The following is a 16401-nucleotide window of genomic DNA, read 5'->3' on the forward strand; positions in this document are numbered from 1 at the left end:
GAAGGGAGTAGAGAGAGAGAGAGCTGCATGAAGGGAGTAGAGAGAGAGAGAGCTGCATGAAGGGAGTAGAGAGCGAGAGCTGCATGAAGGGAGTAGAGAAAGAGAGAGAGCTGCATGGAGGGAGTAGAGAGAGAGAGCTGCATGGGGGGAGTAGAGGGAGAGCTGCATGGAGGGAGTAGAGAGAGATCCCAGAGCTTTTCAGATGTAAAACCAGGATCAGGGAATTAGTTGTTAATTTATTGAGAAAATGTATTCATTATCACCATTAATTGATTAGATGAGTCATGGGAGTGCGAGGTCAGGACATTGCCCCGAGACAAGACCTTTTCATCACTGTTTGACGTCTGCCTGCATAATGAGGGAGACTGATTGCCGTGGGCCAACTATGCAAAGACGTTAACATCTAGTTTGGATTTACATTTGGTTGAGTTGTAAACTAACGTGAAAGCAACAAAACAATTCATCATGTCATTGGATTTAGGTTAAACGTCGGGTAAAAAATAAAGACGATTCAACATCACTGCAATTCATACTTTTAATAAAAACATCGAATACAAACACCAACTTTTCCCCCGTTTGTGTTGCGCACACTAACTATGTAAACTGAGATTCAATTGGCACGTGCACATTCGTGTCGAGTTGAGCAAAAAAATTAGGAAAAAAGTCCAGCGGTTGTATTTAATAAACGTTATTATTAGAAATATGAATTGCAGCACCCCGCGGAAACACCGTAGTTGTACGGGACAAACATTTTCAGAATGGACATTTTATAAGAATTGACTGATGGTGACTCAATGTTGTCGCTAGCAAACCCCGCGACCAGTTACCAAAAGGCAACTCCGCCTCGATATAAGAGACCGGAGTTGAGCGTTCCTCGGCTTGCTGCGTGAACAACCACTTTGAGTCGCTCGGCTCTGCTCAGCGCGGTGTGACACGAATCCCGAACTACCGAGGCAGGTAACGGACAGCCGGAATTGAGCTCCTGGACGAAAATAAAGAGAGAAAGAGAGAGAGAGAGAGAAAGACACGGAGAGAGATTGTATAGTAACCCCCTATTTTGACAGGAATATTAAAGGGATGATCGAGTGATTGTAACAGCACCGGGAGGCAACTTTTATCTCATTTTGGTTTCTGGCATCCTTTCTTCTGCTCGGCCTCGTGGCGTTTATGTGACGTGGACAACTCAGTGAACGGCTGCGTTTTGACCGGTCAGTAGCGTCTTTAGGAACATATAGGCTACAATGTTGTTTTTATTATTTAAATCATAAATTCAATTAATTCCATTAAAATGCTGTTCAGAACAGCACGGGGATTTTGGGAATCATTTAAAGGAAATGTGTATCTTTTAATCACATTTTGGCTCGTTGTTTTTTTTTTTCCATCCTAAAAATATTATGATGATGACAGCTGAATGTGTCTATTTTTAACCGTCATTTTTACATAACTGGTAACTGGTCTGTTTTACCCAGGTCTGTTTTTATAGGACGAGAAGACTGAATAACTCCAGCTTTCAATGCTGAACCCTGTATCTTGGGTACATAGCCTCTATCAATGCTGTACCCTTTATCTTGGTACATAGCCTCTAGCCTCTATCAATGCTGTACCCTTTATCTTGGTACATAGCCTCTATCAATGCTGTACCCTGTATCTTGGTACATAGCCTCTATCAATGCTGTACCCTTTATCTTGGTACATAGCCTCTATCAATGCTGTACCCTGTATCTTGGTACATAGCCTCTATCAATGCTGTACCCTTTATCTTGGTACATAGCCTCTATCAATGCTGTACCCATGTATGTTGGGTAAATAGCCTCTATCAATGCTGAACCCTGTATCTGGGTAAATAGCCTCTATCAATGCTGTACCCTGTATCTGGGTAAATAGCCTCTATCAATGCTGTACCCTGTATCTGGGTAAATAGCCTCTATCAATGCTGTACCCTGTATCTGGGTAAATAGCCTCTATCAATGCTGTACCCTGTATCTGGGTAAATAGCCTCTATCAATGCTGTACCCTGTATCTGGGTAAATAGCCTCTATCAATGCTGTACCCTGTATCTGGGTAAATAGCCTCTATCAATGCTGTACCCTGTATCTTGGTACATAGCCTTTTTATTTTTTTTATTTTACCTTTATTTAACCAGGTAGGCAAGTTGAGAACAAGTTCTCATTTACAATTGCGACCTGGCCAAGATAAAGCAAAGCAGTTCGACAGATACAACAACACAGAGTTACACATGGAGTAAAACAAACATACAGTCAATAATAAAGTATAAACAAGTCTATATACAATGTGAGCAAATGAGGTGAGAAGGGAGGTAAAGGCAAAAAAAGGCCTTGGTGGCAAGGTAAATACAATATAGCAAGTAAAACACTGGAATGGTAGTTTTGCAATGGAAGAATGTACAAAGTAGAAATAAAAATAATGGGGTGCAAAGGAGCAAAATAAATAAATAAATTAAATACAGTTGGGAAAGAGGTAGTTGATAGGGCTAAATTATATGTGGGCTATGTACAGGTGCAGTAATCTGTGAGCTGCTCTGACAGTTGGTGCTTAAAGCTAGTGAGGGAGATAAGTGTTTCCAGTTTCAGAGATTTTTGTAGTTCGTTCCAGTCATTGGCAGCAGAGAACTGGAAAGAGAGACGGCCAAAGAAAGAATTGGTTTTGGGGGTGACTAGAGAGATATACCTGCTGGAGCGTGTGCTACAGGTGGGAGATGCTATGGTGACCAGCGAGCTGAGATAAGGGGGGACTTTACCTAGCAGGGTCTTGTAGATGACATGGAGCCAGTGGGTTTGGCGACGAGTATGAAGCGAGGGCCAGCCAACGAGAGCGTACAGGTCGCAATGGTGGGTAGTATATGAGGCTTTGGTGACAAAACGGATTGCACTGTGATAGCCTCTATCAATGCTGTACCCTGTATGTTGGGTAAATAGCCTCTATCAATGCTGTACCCTGTATCTGGGTAAATAGCCTCTATCAATGCTGTACCATGTATCTTGGTACATAGCCTCTATCAATGCTGTACCCTGTATCTTGGCTAAATAGCCTCTATCAATGCTGTACCCTGTATCTGGGTAAATAGCCTCTATCAGTGGTGTACCCTGTATCTTGGTACATAGCCTCTATCAATGGTGTACCCTGTATCTTGGTACATAGCCTCTATCAATGCTGAACCCTGTATCTTGGTACATGGCCTCTATCAATGCTGTACCCTGTATCTTGGTACATAGCCTCTATCTGTCCACCAAGGGACAGATGGGTTGTGATAATTAATGGAAACACACATACAGCCAGTGGCAAAATAAATATAAAAAAACAGGGCAAACTTCCTCACATCATAATGTCCCAGACAGAACTGTCATTCAGCATAACCTTCCTCACATGCATCATAATATCCCATACAGAACTGTCATTCAGCATAACCTTCCTCTGTCCTGTACTGAAACAGGTCCTTCTACAAATGTTACTTCCTTAATTGGACCACTCTTTTGTTGCTGTGAATATTCCTGCTGGGCAGGAAATGCAAACGTGTAGTGTATTTAGATGTTTTAAAAAGGCTTCTAAAGTTTGTCATTTCCAATTTCAGACTTAATTTTGCCCGATCAAAATATTTATTATAATCAACATAATAATTAACATTTCCAGTTGATGCAGGATTATTTTCCTGCTCTCAAACTGTTTCATAGGATAACATCCTCTCCTCTGTCTTGTATTGAAACACAGGTCCTTCTACAACTGTTTCATAGGATAACATCCTCTCCTCAGTCTTGTATTGAAACACAGGTCCTTATACAACTGTTTTTTACCAAACGTGAGTAAATGATGTGATGCGGAAAGCATTTCTCCATCTTTATTTTTTAGTAAAAAAAATGTCTGTTCCTGTATGTTGCTGCAGAAGCCTGCTTTTAAATGAAGAGAGGTGCTAATTGTCTGTGTGTTTAAATGTAGAGAGGTGCTAATTGTCTGTGTGTTTAAATGAAGAGAGGTGCTAATTGTCTGTGTGTTTAAATGTAGAGAGGTGCTAATTGTCTGTGTGTTTAAATGAAGAGAGGTGCTAATTGTCTGTGTGTTTAAATGAAGAGAGGTGCTAACTGTCTGTGTGTTTAAATGTAGAGAGGTGCTAATTGTCTGTGTGTTTAAATGTAGAGAGGTGCTAATTGTCTGTGTGTTTAAATGTAGAGAGGTGCTAACTGTCTGTGTGTTTAAATGTAGAGAGGTGCTAACTGTCTGTGTGTTTAAATGTAGAGAGGTGCTAATTGTCTGTGTGTTTAAATGTAGAGAGGTGCTAATTGTCTGTGTGTTTAAATGAAGAGAGATGCTAACTGTCTGTGTGTTTAAATGTAGAGAGGTGCTAATTGTCTGTGTGTTTAAATGAAGAGAGGTGCTAACTGTCTGTGTGTTTAAATGTAGAGAGGTGCTAATTGTCTGTGTGTTTAAATGAAGAGAGGTGCTAACTGTCTGTGTGTTTAAATGAAGAGAGGTGCTAATTGTCTGTGTGTTTAAATGAAGAGAGGTGCTAATTATCTGTGTGTTTTAAATGAAGAGAGGTGCTAATTGTCTGTGTGTTTAAATGAAGAGAGATGCTAACTGTCTGTGTGTTTAAATGAAGAGAGGTGCTAATTGTCTGTGTGTTTAAATGAAGAGAGGTGCTAATTGTCTGTGTGTTTAAATGAAGAGAGGTGCTAATTGTCTGTGTGTTTAAATGAAGAGAGGTGCTAATTGTCTGTGTGTTTAAATGAAGAGAGGTGCTAATTGTCTGTGTGTTTAAATGAAGAGAGGTGCTAACTGTCTGTGTGTTTAAATGAAGAGAGGTGCTAATTGTCTGTGTGTTTAAATGAAGAGAGGTGCTAATTGTCTGTGTGTTTAAATGAAGAGAGGTGCTAATTGTCTGTGTGTTTAAATGAAGAGAGGTGCTAATTGTCTGTGTGTTTAAATGAAGAGAGGTGCTAACTGTCTGTGTGTTTAAATGAAGAGAGGTGCTAACTGTCTGTGTGTTTAAATGAAGAGAGGTGCTAATTGTCTGTGTGTTTAAATGAAGAGAGGTGCTAATTGTCTGTGTGTTTAAATGAAGAGAGGTGCTAATTGTCTGTGTGTTTAAATGAAGAGAGGTGCTAATTGTCTGTGTGTTTAAATGAAGAGAGGTGCTAATTGTCTGTGTGTTTAAATGAAGAGAGGTGCTAATTGTCTGTGTGTTTAAATGAAGAGAGGTGCTAATTGTCTGTGTGTTTAAATGAAGAGAGGTGCTAATTGTCTGTGTGTTTAAATGAAGAGAGGTGCTAATTGTCTGTGTGTTTAAATGAAGAGAGGTGCTAATTGTCTGTGTGTTTAAATGAAGAGAGGTGCTAACTGTCTGTGTGTTTAAATGAAGAGCGGTGCTAACTGTCTGTGCTTGTTTCTCCCTCTGTCCACAGATACATTGACGGTTTTCCTCAACCCTAGAGGTGGGAGGAAGGAGAGAAGAAGAGAGGGAACGAGAGGAAAAATTGGAAGATAGACATCCTCCCTGGAGGTTTGGGAGAAAGGGAGAAAAAGGAGAGAGGGAATGAGAAAGTGAGAAAATTAAACTGAGGGGCTAATACCATCATCCCTTAGGGGAGAGAGAAAAAGACAGAGAGGGAGAGAGAGCGGGAACGAGAGAGAGCGGGAACGAGAGAGAGCTGGAACGAGAGAGAGCGGGAACGAGAGAGAGCGGGAACGAGAGAGAGAGAGAGGGAACGAGAGAGAGAGGGAGAGAGAGAGGGAACGAGAGAGAGAGGAGAGAGGGACATAGAGAGAGGAGAGAGGAACATAGAGAGAGGAGAGAGGGACATAGAGAGAGGAGAGAGGGACATTAGAGAGAGGAGAGAGGGACATTAGAGAGAGGAGAGAGGAACATAGAGAGAGGAGAGAGGGACATAGAGAGAGGAGAGAGGGACATAGAGAGAGGAGAGAGGGACATAGAGAGGGACATAGAGAGAGGAGAGAGGGACATAGAGAGAGGAGAGAGGGACATTAGAGAGAGGAGAGAGGGACATTAGAGAGAGGAGAGAGGGACATTAGAGAGAGGAGAGAGGGACATGGAGAGAGGGACATTAGAGAGAGAGAGAGAGAGAACAAGAAAATGAGGTGATGGGAAAGAAATGAACCCAGAAGGACTGCGACCACATGCCCTGAGGGTGATGACGAGGACCATCAGGATCTGGTCCTAGATCAGAGCGCACCGCTGAAGAATAGTAATGTGTTGGTTGCATAAGGGCTGTACTGAGATCAGTTCTGACAGAGAAACCTGGTCAAATGGGAGCAACCTGGTCAAACAGGAGCTGGAGGACACCATGAACCTGACCTAGAATCAGTGATGGTCATCACCGTCTGGTCACCACATATGTACTTATGTACTATGGAACTTTACCACCACAAATTAGATTCTAGACACTAAACCTAACCTTAAATCTTTCCTAATCTAACCTAATCTTAACCCCTAACCCTAACCTTAAATATTTCCTAATCTAACCTAATTTTACCCCCTAACCCTAACTTTAAATCTTTCCTAATCTAACCTAATCTTAACCCCTAACCCTAACCTTAAATCTTTCCTAATCTAACCTAATTTTACCCCCTAACCCTAACCTTAAATATTTCCTAATCTTACCCCCTAACCCTAACCTTAAATATTTCCTAATCTAACCTACTCTTACCCCCTAACCCTAACCTTAAATATTTCCTAATCCAACCTAATCTTACCCCCTAACCCTAACCTTAAATCTTTCCTAATCTAACTCAATCTTACCCCCTAATCCTAACCTCAACCCTTCCTAATCTAATCTAATCTCACCCCCTAATCCTAACCTTAACCCTTCCTAATCTAACCTAATCTTACCTCCTAACCCTAACCTTAATGCTTTCCTAATCTAACCTAATCTATAAAACGTGCTAGTGCTAGTAAGATAAGACGTGCTAGTAAGATAAGATGTGCTAGTGAGATAAGACGTGTTAGTAAAATAAGATGTGCTAGTGAGATAAGACGTGCTAGTGAGATAAGATGTGTTAGTAAGATAAGATGTGTTAGTAAGATAAGATGTGCTAGCAAGATAAGACATGCTAGTGAGATAAAACGTGCTAGTGAGATAAGACGTGCTAGTGAGATAAGACGTGCTAGTGAGATAAGACGTGTTAGTGAGATAAGACGTGCTAGCGAGATAAGACGTGCTAGCGAGATAAGACGTGCTAGCGAGATAAGACGTGCTAGCGAGATAAGACGTGCTAGCGAGATAAGACGTGCTAGCGAGATAAGACGTGCTAGCGAGATAAGACGTGCTAGCGAGATAAGACGTGCTAGCGAGATAAGACGTGCTTGTGAGATAAGACGTGCTTGTGAGATAAGACGTGCTTGTGAGATAAGACGTGCTAGCGAGATAAGACGTGCTAGTGAGATAAGACGTGCTAGTGAGATAAGACGTGCTAGCGAGATAAGACGTGCTAGCGAGATAAGACGTGCTAGTGAGATAAGACGTGCTAGCGAGATAAGACGTGCTAGCGAGATAAGACGTGCTAGCGAGATAAGACGTGCTAGCGAGATAAGACGTGCTTGTGAGATAAGACGTGCTAGTGAGATAAGACGTGCTAGCGAGATAAGACGTGCTAGCGAGATAAGACGTGCTAGCGAGATAAGACGTGCTAGCGAGATAAGACGTGCTTGTGAGATAAGACGTGCTAGTGAGATAAGAGGTGTTAGTAAGCTAAAATGTGCTAGTGAGATAAGGACAAGGGTGTTGCTGTTTGTTTCTGAAGATAGAGCCAGTTCCTAACCTTAGCCTAAGTAACTTTGACCTTTTATCCCTTATCCTTATCCCACGTTAAGGACAAGTAGCTCAAATAGCTTGGACTTTTCCCTAACCTTGCACAAAAATTCTGATGATACAGTCCTCTACTGCTGCTGCAGTGTAATGAGTAGCATTATATAAGGGCTGTACTGAGGTCAGTGTTGACAGACAGAGCAAGCCTTGAGTGGACAAGACAGCACCATGAAGCTGACCCTGGACCAGTTATCAGCCCAGCTCAGCTTCACTCCTCTGCTGCATGTAGAGAACGCCACACAGGCCAGACTCAACAACAGTTACAGCTTCTACGACTCCCTCCTCCTCCCCTCATCCTCCTCCTCATCCCTCCTTCCCCCTGACTCTCTCCTCCCGTCTTCCTCCCTCTACCCTCCTAATCCTCCCCTCTTCTCCTCCTCCTCGTCCCTCTTCCCCTCTTCCCTCCTCCCTCCTGATGATTCAGAGCTGACCAGTTTGTTATGGACGGTCCATGAGCCGACCACGGTGGCTCTGACACTCATGTACTGCCTGTCCTTCCTGGTGGGGTTCGTAGGGAACATCATGTCAATGAAGGTGCTGACCAACCGACGTAGCGAGAGGCTAGCCGCGGTCAGCGCCACACGGTACCTCCTGGTTAACCTGGCGGTGTGCGACCTGGCCGTGGTGTGTGTCTGCATGCCCATAACGCTGGGTCACCAGATCTACTCGGCCTGGGTCTACGGGGACTTCCTGTGCCGAGCGGTCCCCTTCACCCAGGCCGTCTCCGTGTCGGCTAGCGTGCTAACGCTAACGGTCATCAGCGTCAACCGTTACTTCAGTGTACGCTGCCCGCTCCGCGCCCGCTCCCTCTTCACCCGCCGCCGGATCCTCGGGACGGTCGCCGTGGTGTGGGTGGTGTCATCGGCGATCTGCGCCCCATTGGTGTTCATGAACCGGCGAGATGAGATCAGCCTTGGGGCGTCGTTTGTGATCCCTGTGTGCCAGGAGGTGTGGCCGGGGCCACGTCTGAAACAGGGCTACACCGTCCTGCTCTTCGTGGCGCTCTACTGCATCCCCGTGACCTTTAACCTCACCATCGGCTTCCTGACTGGCCGCCGGCTCTGGGGGGACGGGAAGCGGGCGTTTACGGAACTCGACTCCCGAAGCCGAGCGCTGCACACTGAGCGCCTCAAGACGAGGAAGAAGATCGCCAAAATGGTGGTGTCCCTGGTGCTGCTGTTTGCAGTTTCCTGGCTGCCCCTGTATCTGGCTGAGTTCTGGATCGACCGAGTGCAGCATCCGCCATCTTGGCTCATGCAGAGCCAGCCCTTTGCCCAGTGGCTGGGCCTCACCAACTCCAGCCTCAATCCTATCTGCTACTGTTTCATAGGTAGGACTCTGCTGTGTCCTCATTCATCAGGACTTCCTGCTTCTTATCACGTCATATTCTGTTCATAACTCATTGAAATGTATGAATGAATTAATGAAAAAAAACAGCCAGCATTCACTAGATGTCGTCTCAGTTGGTATTTAGATGTTGGAATGTTCTTTCTAATGCATCTGTTCCCAAAATAACATCCTGTTTGTCCTGTCCTGTCCTGACCCCTTCTTCTTCTTCTATGTTATCCTCTTCCTGTTTGTCCCCTTCTTCTTCTTCTTCTTCTATGTTATCCACTTCCTGTTTGTCCCCTTCTTCTTCTTCTTCTTCTATGTTATCCACTTCCTGTTTGTCCCCTTCTTCTTCTTCTTCTATGTTATCCACTTCCTGTTTGTCCCCTTCTTCTTCTTCTTCTTCTATGTTATCCACTTCCTGTGTGTCCCCGTCTTCTTCTTCTTCTTCTTCTTCTTCTATGTTATCCTCTTCCTGTTTTGTCCCCTTCTTCTTCTTCTTCTTCTATGTTATCCTCTTCCTGTTTGTCCCCTTCTTCTTCTATGTTATCCTCTTCCTGTCCTAACCCCTTCTTCTTCTTCTTCTTCTTCTTCTATGTTATCCTCTTCCTGTTTTGTCCCCTTCTTCTTCTTCTTCTTCTATGTTATCCTCTTCCTGTTTGTCCCCTTCTTCTTCTATATTATCCTCTTCCTGTCCTAACCCCTTCTTCTTCTTCTTCTTCTTCTTCTTCTATGTTATCCTCTTCCTGTTTGTCCCCTTCTTCTTCTTCTATGTTATCCTCTTCCTGTCCTAACCCCTTCTTCTTCTTCTTCTTCTTCTTCTATGTTATCCTCTTCCTGTTTTGTCCCCTTCTTCTTCTTCTTCTTCTATGTTATCCTCTTCCTGTTTGTCCCCTTCTTCTTCTATATTATCCTCTTCCTGTCCTAACCCCTTCTTCTTCTTCTTCTTCTTCTTCTTCTATGTTATCCTCTTCCTGTTTGTCCCCTTCTTCTTCTTCGATGTTATCCTCTTCCTGTTTGTCCCCTTCTTCTTCTTCTTCTTCTTCTTCTTCTTCTATGTTATCCTCTTCCTGTTTGTCCCCTTCTTCTTCTTCTATGTTATCCTCTTCCTGTTTGTCCCCTTCTTCTTCTTCTTCTTCTTCTATGTTATCCTTTCCCTTCACAGGTGATCTCCACCGTGGGGCCAAGGTGTTCCGTACCCACTACCACCGCCGGATCGCTGCTCTCTTTGGTTCCTCTTTCGCCAACTCCGCCACGACCACTGCCGCCGAGGGAGGAGTAGCCGCGGCAACCGTGGCCGCGTCCACGGCAGCCATTCCCAAGTTGTTTACCTTTTCCAGGGGGGCAGGGGGGCCAGACAAGACGGAGGACGGGTCTGATAACAGTCTGTCTGACTGGTACAAGTCCAGCCCCAGTGTGTGTGAGAAATCCCTACTACCCAGTCATCCTGACAGGCCACAAACACTCTCTATACGGACCGTCTGTGGGGACATAATGGACACCCCCCCTTTAAATAGAGACTGTGGGGGTAGGAAGGACACACTCCCTTTAAGAAGACACTCTGAGGACGAACGAGGGGACACCCTCCCTTTATGGCCTTTAGCATCTGAGGACAGAAGAGACACCTTGCATTTAAGACCGGCCTTTGGGGACAGACTGGACACCCGGATTGTACACCTCCCTTTAAGGCAAATCTTCCCTTTAAGCACTGTCTCTGTGGACAGCAGAGTGGACACCTCGCCTTTAAGACCAGATGGTGGGGGTGAGAAAACAGACAGCCTCCCTTTAAGAGGAGACACCTCTCCTTTAAGACCAGACTCTGCGGACATTATATCAGACCATATAACAAGCCTGTGAACTCTGTGAATCGTCAGATGAAGTCAGAGAGAGAGAGAGAGAGGGACAGAGAGGCCTTGGAGGGAATCACTAATCTATAGGGGAGATGATCACTGGGAGGGATAAACACACACACATCCTGGATCGATAGACTGTCTGTTGTATCATCAACACAGTGGGACCTGTTTCTCTCCCTGCAGACAGTTGGGAAACTACACCCATTGGCTCACTGCCTGTGATTGACAGCCCACGGTGATCCTGCCCACTGGTGTTTACAAAGCAGTTTATCCTCCGTTAGTAGGGATATGTGCATCCCAAATGGCACCCTATTCCCTATATAGTGCACTACTGTAGACCAGGGCCATATTCCCTATAGAGAACACTACTATAGACCAGAGCCCTATTCCCTATATAAAACCCTACTATAGACCAGAGCCCTATTCCCTATATAGACCAGAGCCCTATTCCCTATATAGACCAGGGCCCTATTCCCTATATAGACCAGGGCCCTATTCCCTATATAGACCAGAGCCCTATTCCCTATATAGACCAGGGCCCTATTCCCTACCGTGTTGTCACGCTATCCAGGCAGGGATCTTTCTGTCTGTCTGGTAGGCTTACCGCAGCACTGGGTCACGTTCTATCACAAAGGAAATACAGAATTCATAACACTGTGTGATTATTGACTGGGGACGTGTTTGATTGTAACACTGTGGGATTATTGACTGGGGATGAGTTTGATTGTAACACTGTGGGATTAATGATTGGGAACATGTTTGATCGTAACACTCTGTGACTGACTGGGGACGTGTTTGATCGTAACACTGTGTGATTATTGACAAGGATTTGTAACACCATTTTCATTCTGTTACCATGCTGACAGACAGCAGCAGAGGACTCATTCTGTTACCATGCTGACAGACAGCAACAGAGGACTCATTCTGTTACCATGCTGACAGACAGCAACAGAGGACTCATTCTGTTACCATGCTGACAGACAGGAGCAGAGGACTCATTCTGTTACTATGCTGACAGACAGCAGCAGAGGGCAGAGGACTCATTCTGTTACCATGCTGACAGACCACAGCAGAGGACTCATTCTGTTACCATGCTGACAGACAGCAGCAGAGGACTCATTCTGTTACCATGCTAACAGATAGCAGCAGAGGACTCATTATGTTACCATGCTGACAGACAACAGTAGAGGACTCATTCTGTTACCATGCTGACAGACAGCAGTGGAGGACTCATTCTGTTACCATGCTGACAGAGCACAGCAGAGGACTTAGTCTGTTACCATGCTGACAGACCACAGCAGAGGACTCATTCTGTTACCATGCTGACAGACAGCAGCGGAGGACTCATTCTGTTACCATGCTGACAGAAACAGAGGACTCATTCTGTTACCATGCTGACAGACCGCAGCAGAGGAGAACTCATTCTGTTACCATGCTGACAGACAACAACAGTGGAGGACTCATTCTGTTACCATGCTGACAGACAGCAGCAGAGGACTCATTCTGTTACCATGCTAACAGATAGCAGCAGAGGACTCATTCTGTTACCATGCTGACAGAAACAGAGGACTCATTATGTTACCATGCTGACAGACAACAGTAGAGGACTCATTCTGTTACCATGCTGACAGACAGCAGTGGAGGACTCATTCTGTTACCATGCTGACAGACCACAGCAGAGGACTTATTCTGTTACCATGCTGACAGACCACAGCAGAGGACTCATTCTGTTACCATGCTGACAGACAGCAGCGGAGGACTCATTCTGTTACCATGCTGACAGAAACAGAGGACTCATTCTGTTACCATGCTGACAGACCGCAGCAGAGGAGAACTCATTCTGTTACCATGCTGACAGACAACAGCAGTGGAGGACTCATTCTGTTACCATGCTGACAGACAGCAGCAGTGGAGGACTCATTCTGTTACCATGCTGACAGACCGCAGCAGAGGACTCATTCTGTTACCATGCTAACAGACCGCAGCAGAGGAGAACTCATTCTGTTACCATGCTGACCGACAACAGCAGTGGAGGACTCATTCTGTTACCATGCTGGCAGACAGCAGCAGTGGAGGACTCATTCTGTTACCATGCTGACAGACCGCAGCAGAGGACTCATTCTGTTGCCATGCTGACAGAAACAGAGGACTCATTCTGTAACCATGCTGACAGACAGCAGCAGAGGACTCATTCTGTTACCATGCTGACAGACAGGAAGGAGGACTCATTCTGTTCTATGCTGACGGACAGCAGCAGAGGACTCATTTTGTTACCATGCTGACAGACAGCAGCAGAGGACTCATTCTGTTGCCATGCTGCCAGAAACAGAGGACTCATTCTGTAACCATTCTGACAGACAGCAGCAGAGGACTCATTCTGTTACCATGCTGACAGACAGGAGTGGAGGACTCATTCTGTTCTATGCTGACAGACAGCAGCAGAGGACTCATTCTGTTACCATGCTGACAGACAGCAGCAGAGGACTCATTCTGTTACCATGCTGACAGACAGCAGCAGAGGACTCATTCTGTTACCATGCTGACATAAACAGAGGACTCATTCTGTTACCATGCTGACAGAAACAGAGGACTCATTCTGTTACCATGCTGACAGAAACAGAGGACTCATTCTGTTACCATGCTGACAGACAACAGCAGAGAACTCATTCTGTTCCATGCTGACAGACAACGGCAGAGAACTCATTCTGTTCCATGCTGACAGACAGCAGCAGAGGACTCATTCTGTTACCATGCTGACAGACAGCAGCAGAGGACTCATTCTGGTACCATGTTGACAGAAACAGAGGACTCATTCTGTTACCATGCTGACAGCAACAGAGGACTCATTCTGTTACCATGCTGACAGACAACAGCAGAGGACTCATTCTGTTACCATGCTGACAGACAACAGCAGACGACTCATTCTTTTACCATGCTGACAGACAACAGCAGAGGACTCATTATGTTGCCATGCTGACAGAAACAGAGGACTCATTCTGTTGCCATGCTGACAGAAACAGAGGACTCATTCTGTAACCATGCTGACAGACAGCAGCAGAGGACTCATTCTGTTACCATGCTGACAGACAGGAGTGGAGGACTCATTCTGTTCTATGCTAACAGACAGCAGCAGAGGACTCATTCTGTTACCATGCTGACAGACAGCAGCAGAGGACTCATTCTGTTACCATGCTGACAGACAGCAGCAGAGGACTCATTCTGTTACCATGCTGACAGACAGCAGCAGAGGACTCATTCTGTTACCATGCTGACAGACAGCAGCAGAGGACTCATTCTGTTACCATGCTGACATAAACAGAGGACTCATTCTGTTACCATGCTGACAGAAACAGAGGACTCATTCTGTTACCATGCTGACAGCAACAGAGGACTCATTCTGTTACCATGCTGACAGACAACAGCAGAGGACTCATTCTGTTACCATGCTGACAGACAACAGCAGAGGACTCATTCTGTTACCATGCTGACAGACAACAGCAGAGGACTCATTCTGTTACCATGCTGACAGACAACAGAGGACTCATTCTGTTACCATGCTGACAGAAACAGAGGACTCATTCTGTTACCATGCTGACAGACAACAGCAGAGGACTCATTCTGTTACCATGCTGACAGACAACAGCAGAGGACTCATTCTGTTACCATGCTGACAGACAACAGCAGAGGACTCATTCTGTTACCATGCTGACAGACAACAGCAGAGAACTCATTCTGTTACCATGCTGACAGACAACAGCAGAGAACTCATTCTGTTACCATGCTGACAGACAGCAGCAGATAACTAAGCCGGATGTGATTAATTTTAACTGAACATGACTTGTTATTATGGTCTGTCCTATGTCCAGATTAAATTTCTGCTACAACTGCAACACATTATTGTGTGGTGTCCGTGTTGGGGTGAATCAGAATGTCTGGAAGTGTTTTTTTTCAGGTGTTCCTCGTGGAATGTTTTGTTCAGAGAAAATAAACCATTTGTGACCTCATCTGTTAGCATGTCAGAATGTTTGAATACTAGAATGTTAAAATGATACAGCAGAATGTTAGAATACTAGAATGTTAAAATGATACAGCAGAATGTTGGAATACTAGAATGTTAAAATGATACAGCAGAATGTTGGAATACTAGAATGTTAAAATGATACAGCAGAATGTTGGAATACTAGAATGTTAAAATGATACAGCAGAATGTTAGAATACTAGAATGTTAAAATGATACAGCAGAATGTTGGAATACTAGAATTAGAAGCCATGAGATTACAACCCAACACAACAGACACTGGCCAATGAGGAGAGGATAGAGGACTAGATGGTCACGCTAGCGAGGACAAAGGTGGTGTAACGGCAGATTTCCTCCTCTTCGTCTGAAGAGGTGTAGCAGGGACCAAAACGCAGCGTGGTAAGTGTCTATATCGTTTATTATAAAACAAACTGAACACTATGAAAATACAAAAACAATAAACTAATACGTGAAATAACAAAACCGAAACACACACACAGACACGGAAACAAACACCCACAAACCAACAGTGAAACCCAGGCTACCTAAGTATGATTCTCAATCAGAGACAACTAACGACACCTGCCTCTGATTGAGAACCATACTAGGCCGAAACAGAAACCTAAACATAGAAACACAAAACATAGACTGCCCACCCCAACTCACGCCCCGACCATACTAAATACAGACCAAACAAAGGAAAACATAGACTGCCCACCCCAACTCACGCCCCGACCATACTAAATACAGACCAAACAAAGGAAAACATAGACTGCCCACCCCAACTCACGCCCCGACCATACTAAATACAGACCAAACAAAGGAAAACATAGACTGCCCACCCCAACTCACGCCCCGACCATACTAAATACAGACCAAACAAAGGAAAACATAGACTGGCCACCCTAACTCACGCCCCGACCATACTAAATACAGACCAAACAAAGGAAAACATAGACTGCCCACCCTAACTCACGCCCCGACCATACTAAATACAGACCAAACAAAGGAAAACATAGACTGCCCACCCCAACTCACGCCCCGACCATACTAAATACAGACCAAACAAAGGAAAACATAGACTGCCCACCCCAACTCACGCCCGACCATACTAAATACAGACCAAACAAAGGAAAACATAGACTGCCCACCCCAACTCACGCCCCGACCATACTAAATACAGACCAAACAAAGGAAAACATAGACTGCCCACCCCAACTCACGCCCCGACCATACTAAATACAGACCAAACAAAGGAAAACAAAGGTCAGAACGTGACAGGTGGCATCATTATTGGCCGTGTCTGAAATCTGTACTGCCTACTACTTACTAAAACTACGTACTGTGTACTACTGATCGTACTACA

General features: G+C 44.8%; 1 protein-coding gene across 1 annotated transcript; it reads left to right on the forward strand.

Moving 5' to 3' along the window:
* Positions 1–7905: 7905 nt before the first annotated feature.
* Positions 7906–15021, forward strand: LOC110513882 (uncharacterized). The gene is made up of 2 exons (XM_036948480.2): positions 7906–9165; positions 10330–15021. The coding sequence occupies exons 1-2, from the start codon at positions 8004–8006 to the stop codon at positions 11019–11021; spliced, it is 1854 nt and encodes a 617-aa protein (XP_036804375.2). The 5' UTR covers positions 7906–8003; the 3' UTR covers positions 11022–15021.
* Positions 15022–16401: the final 1380 nt, after the last annotated feature.

Source organism: Oncorhynchus mykiss, chromosome 13 (genome assembly GCF_057628025.1).
Source record: "Oncorhynchus mykiss isolate SJ-2025 chromosome 13, ASM5762802v1, whole genome shotgun sequence".
Taxonomy (NCBI): Eukaryota; Metazoa; Chordata; class Actinopteri; order Salmoniformes; family Salmonidae; genus Oncorhynchus; species Oncorhynchus mykiss.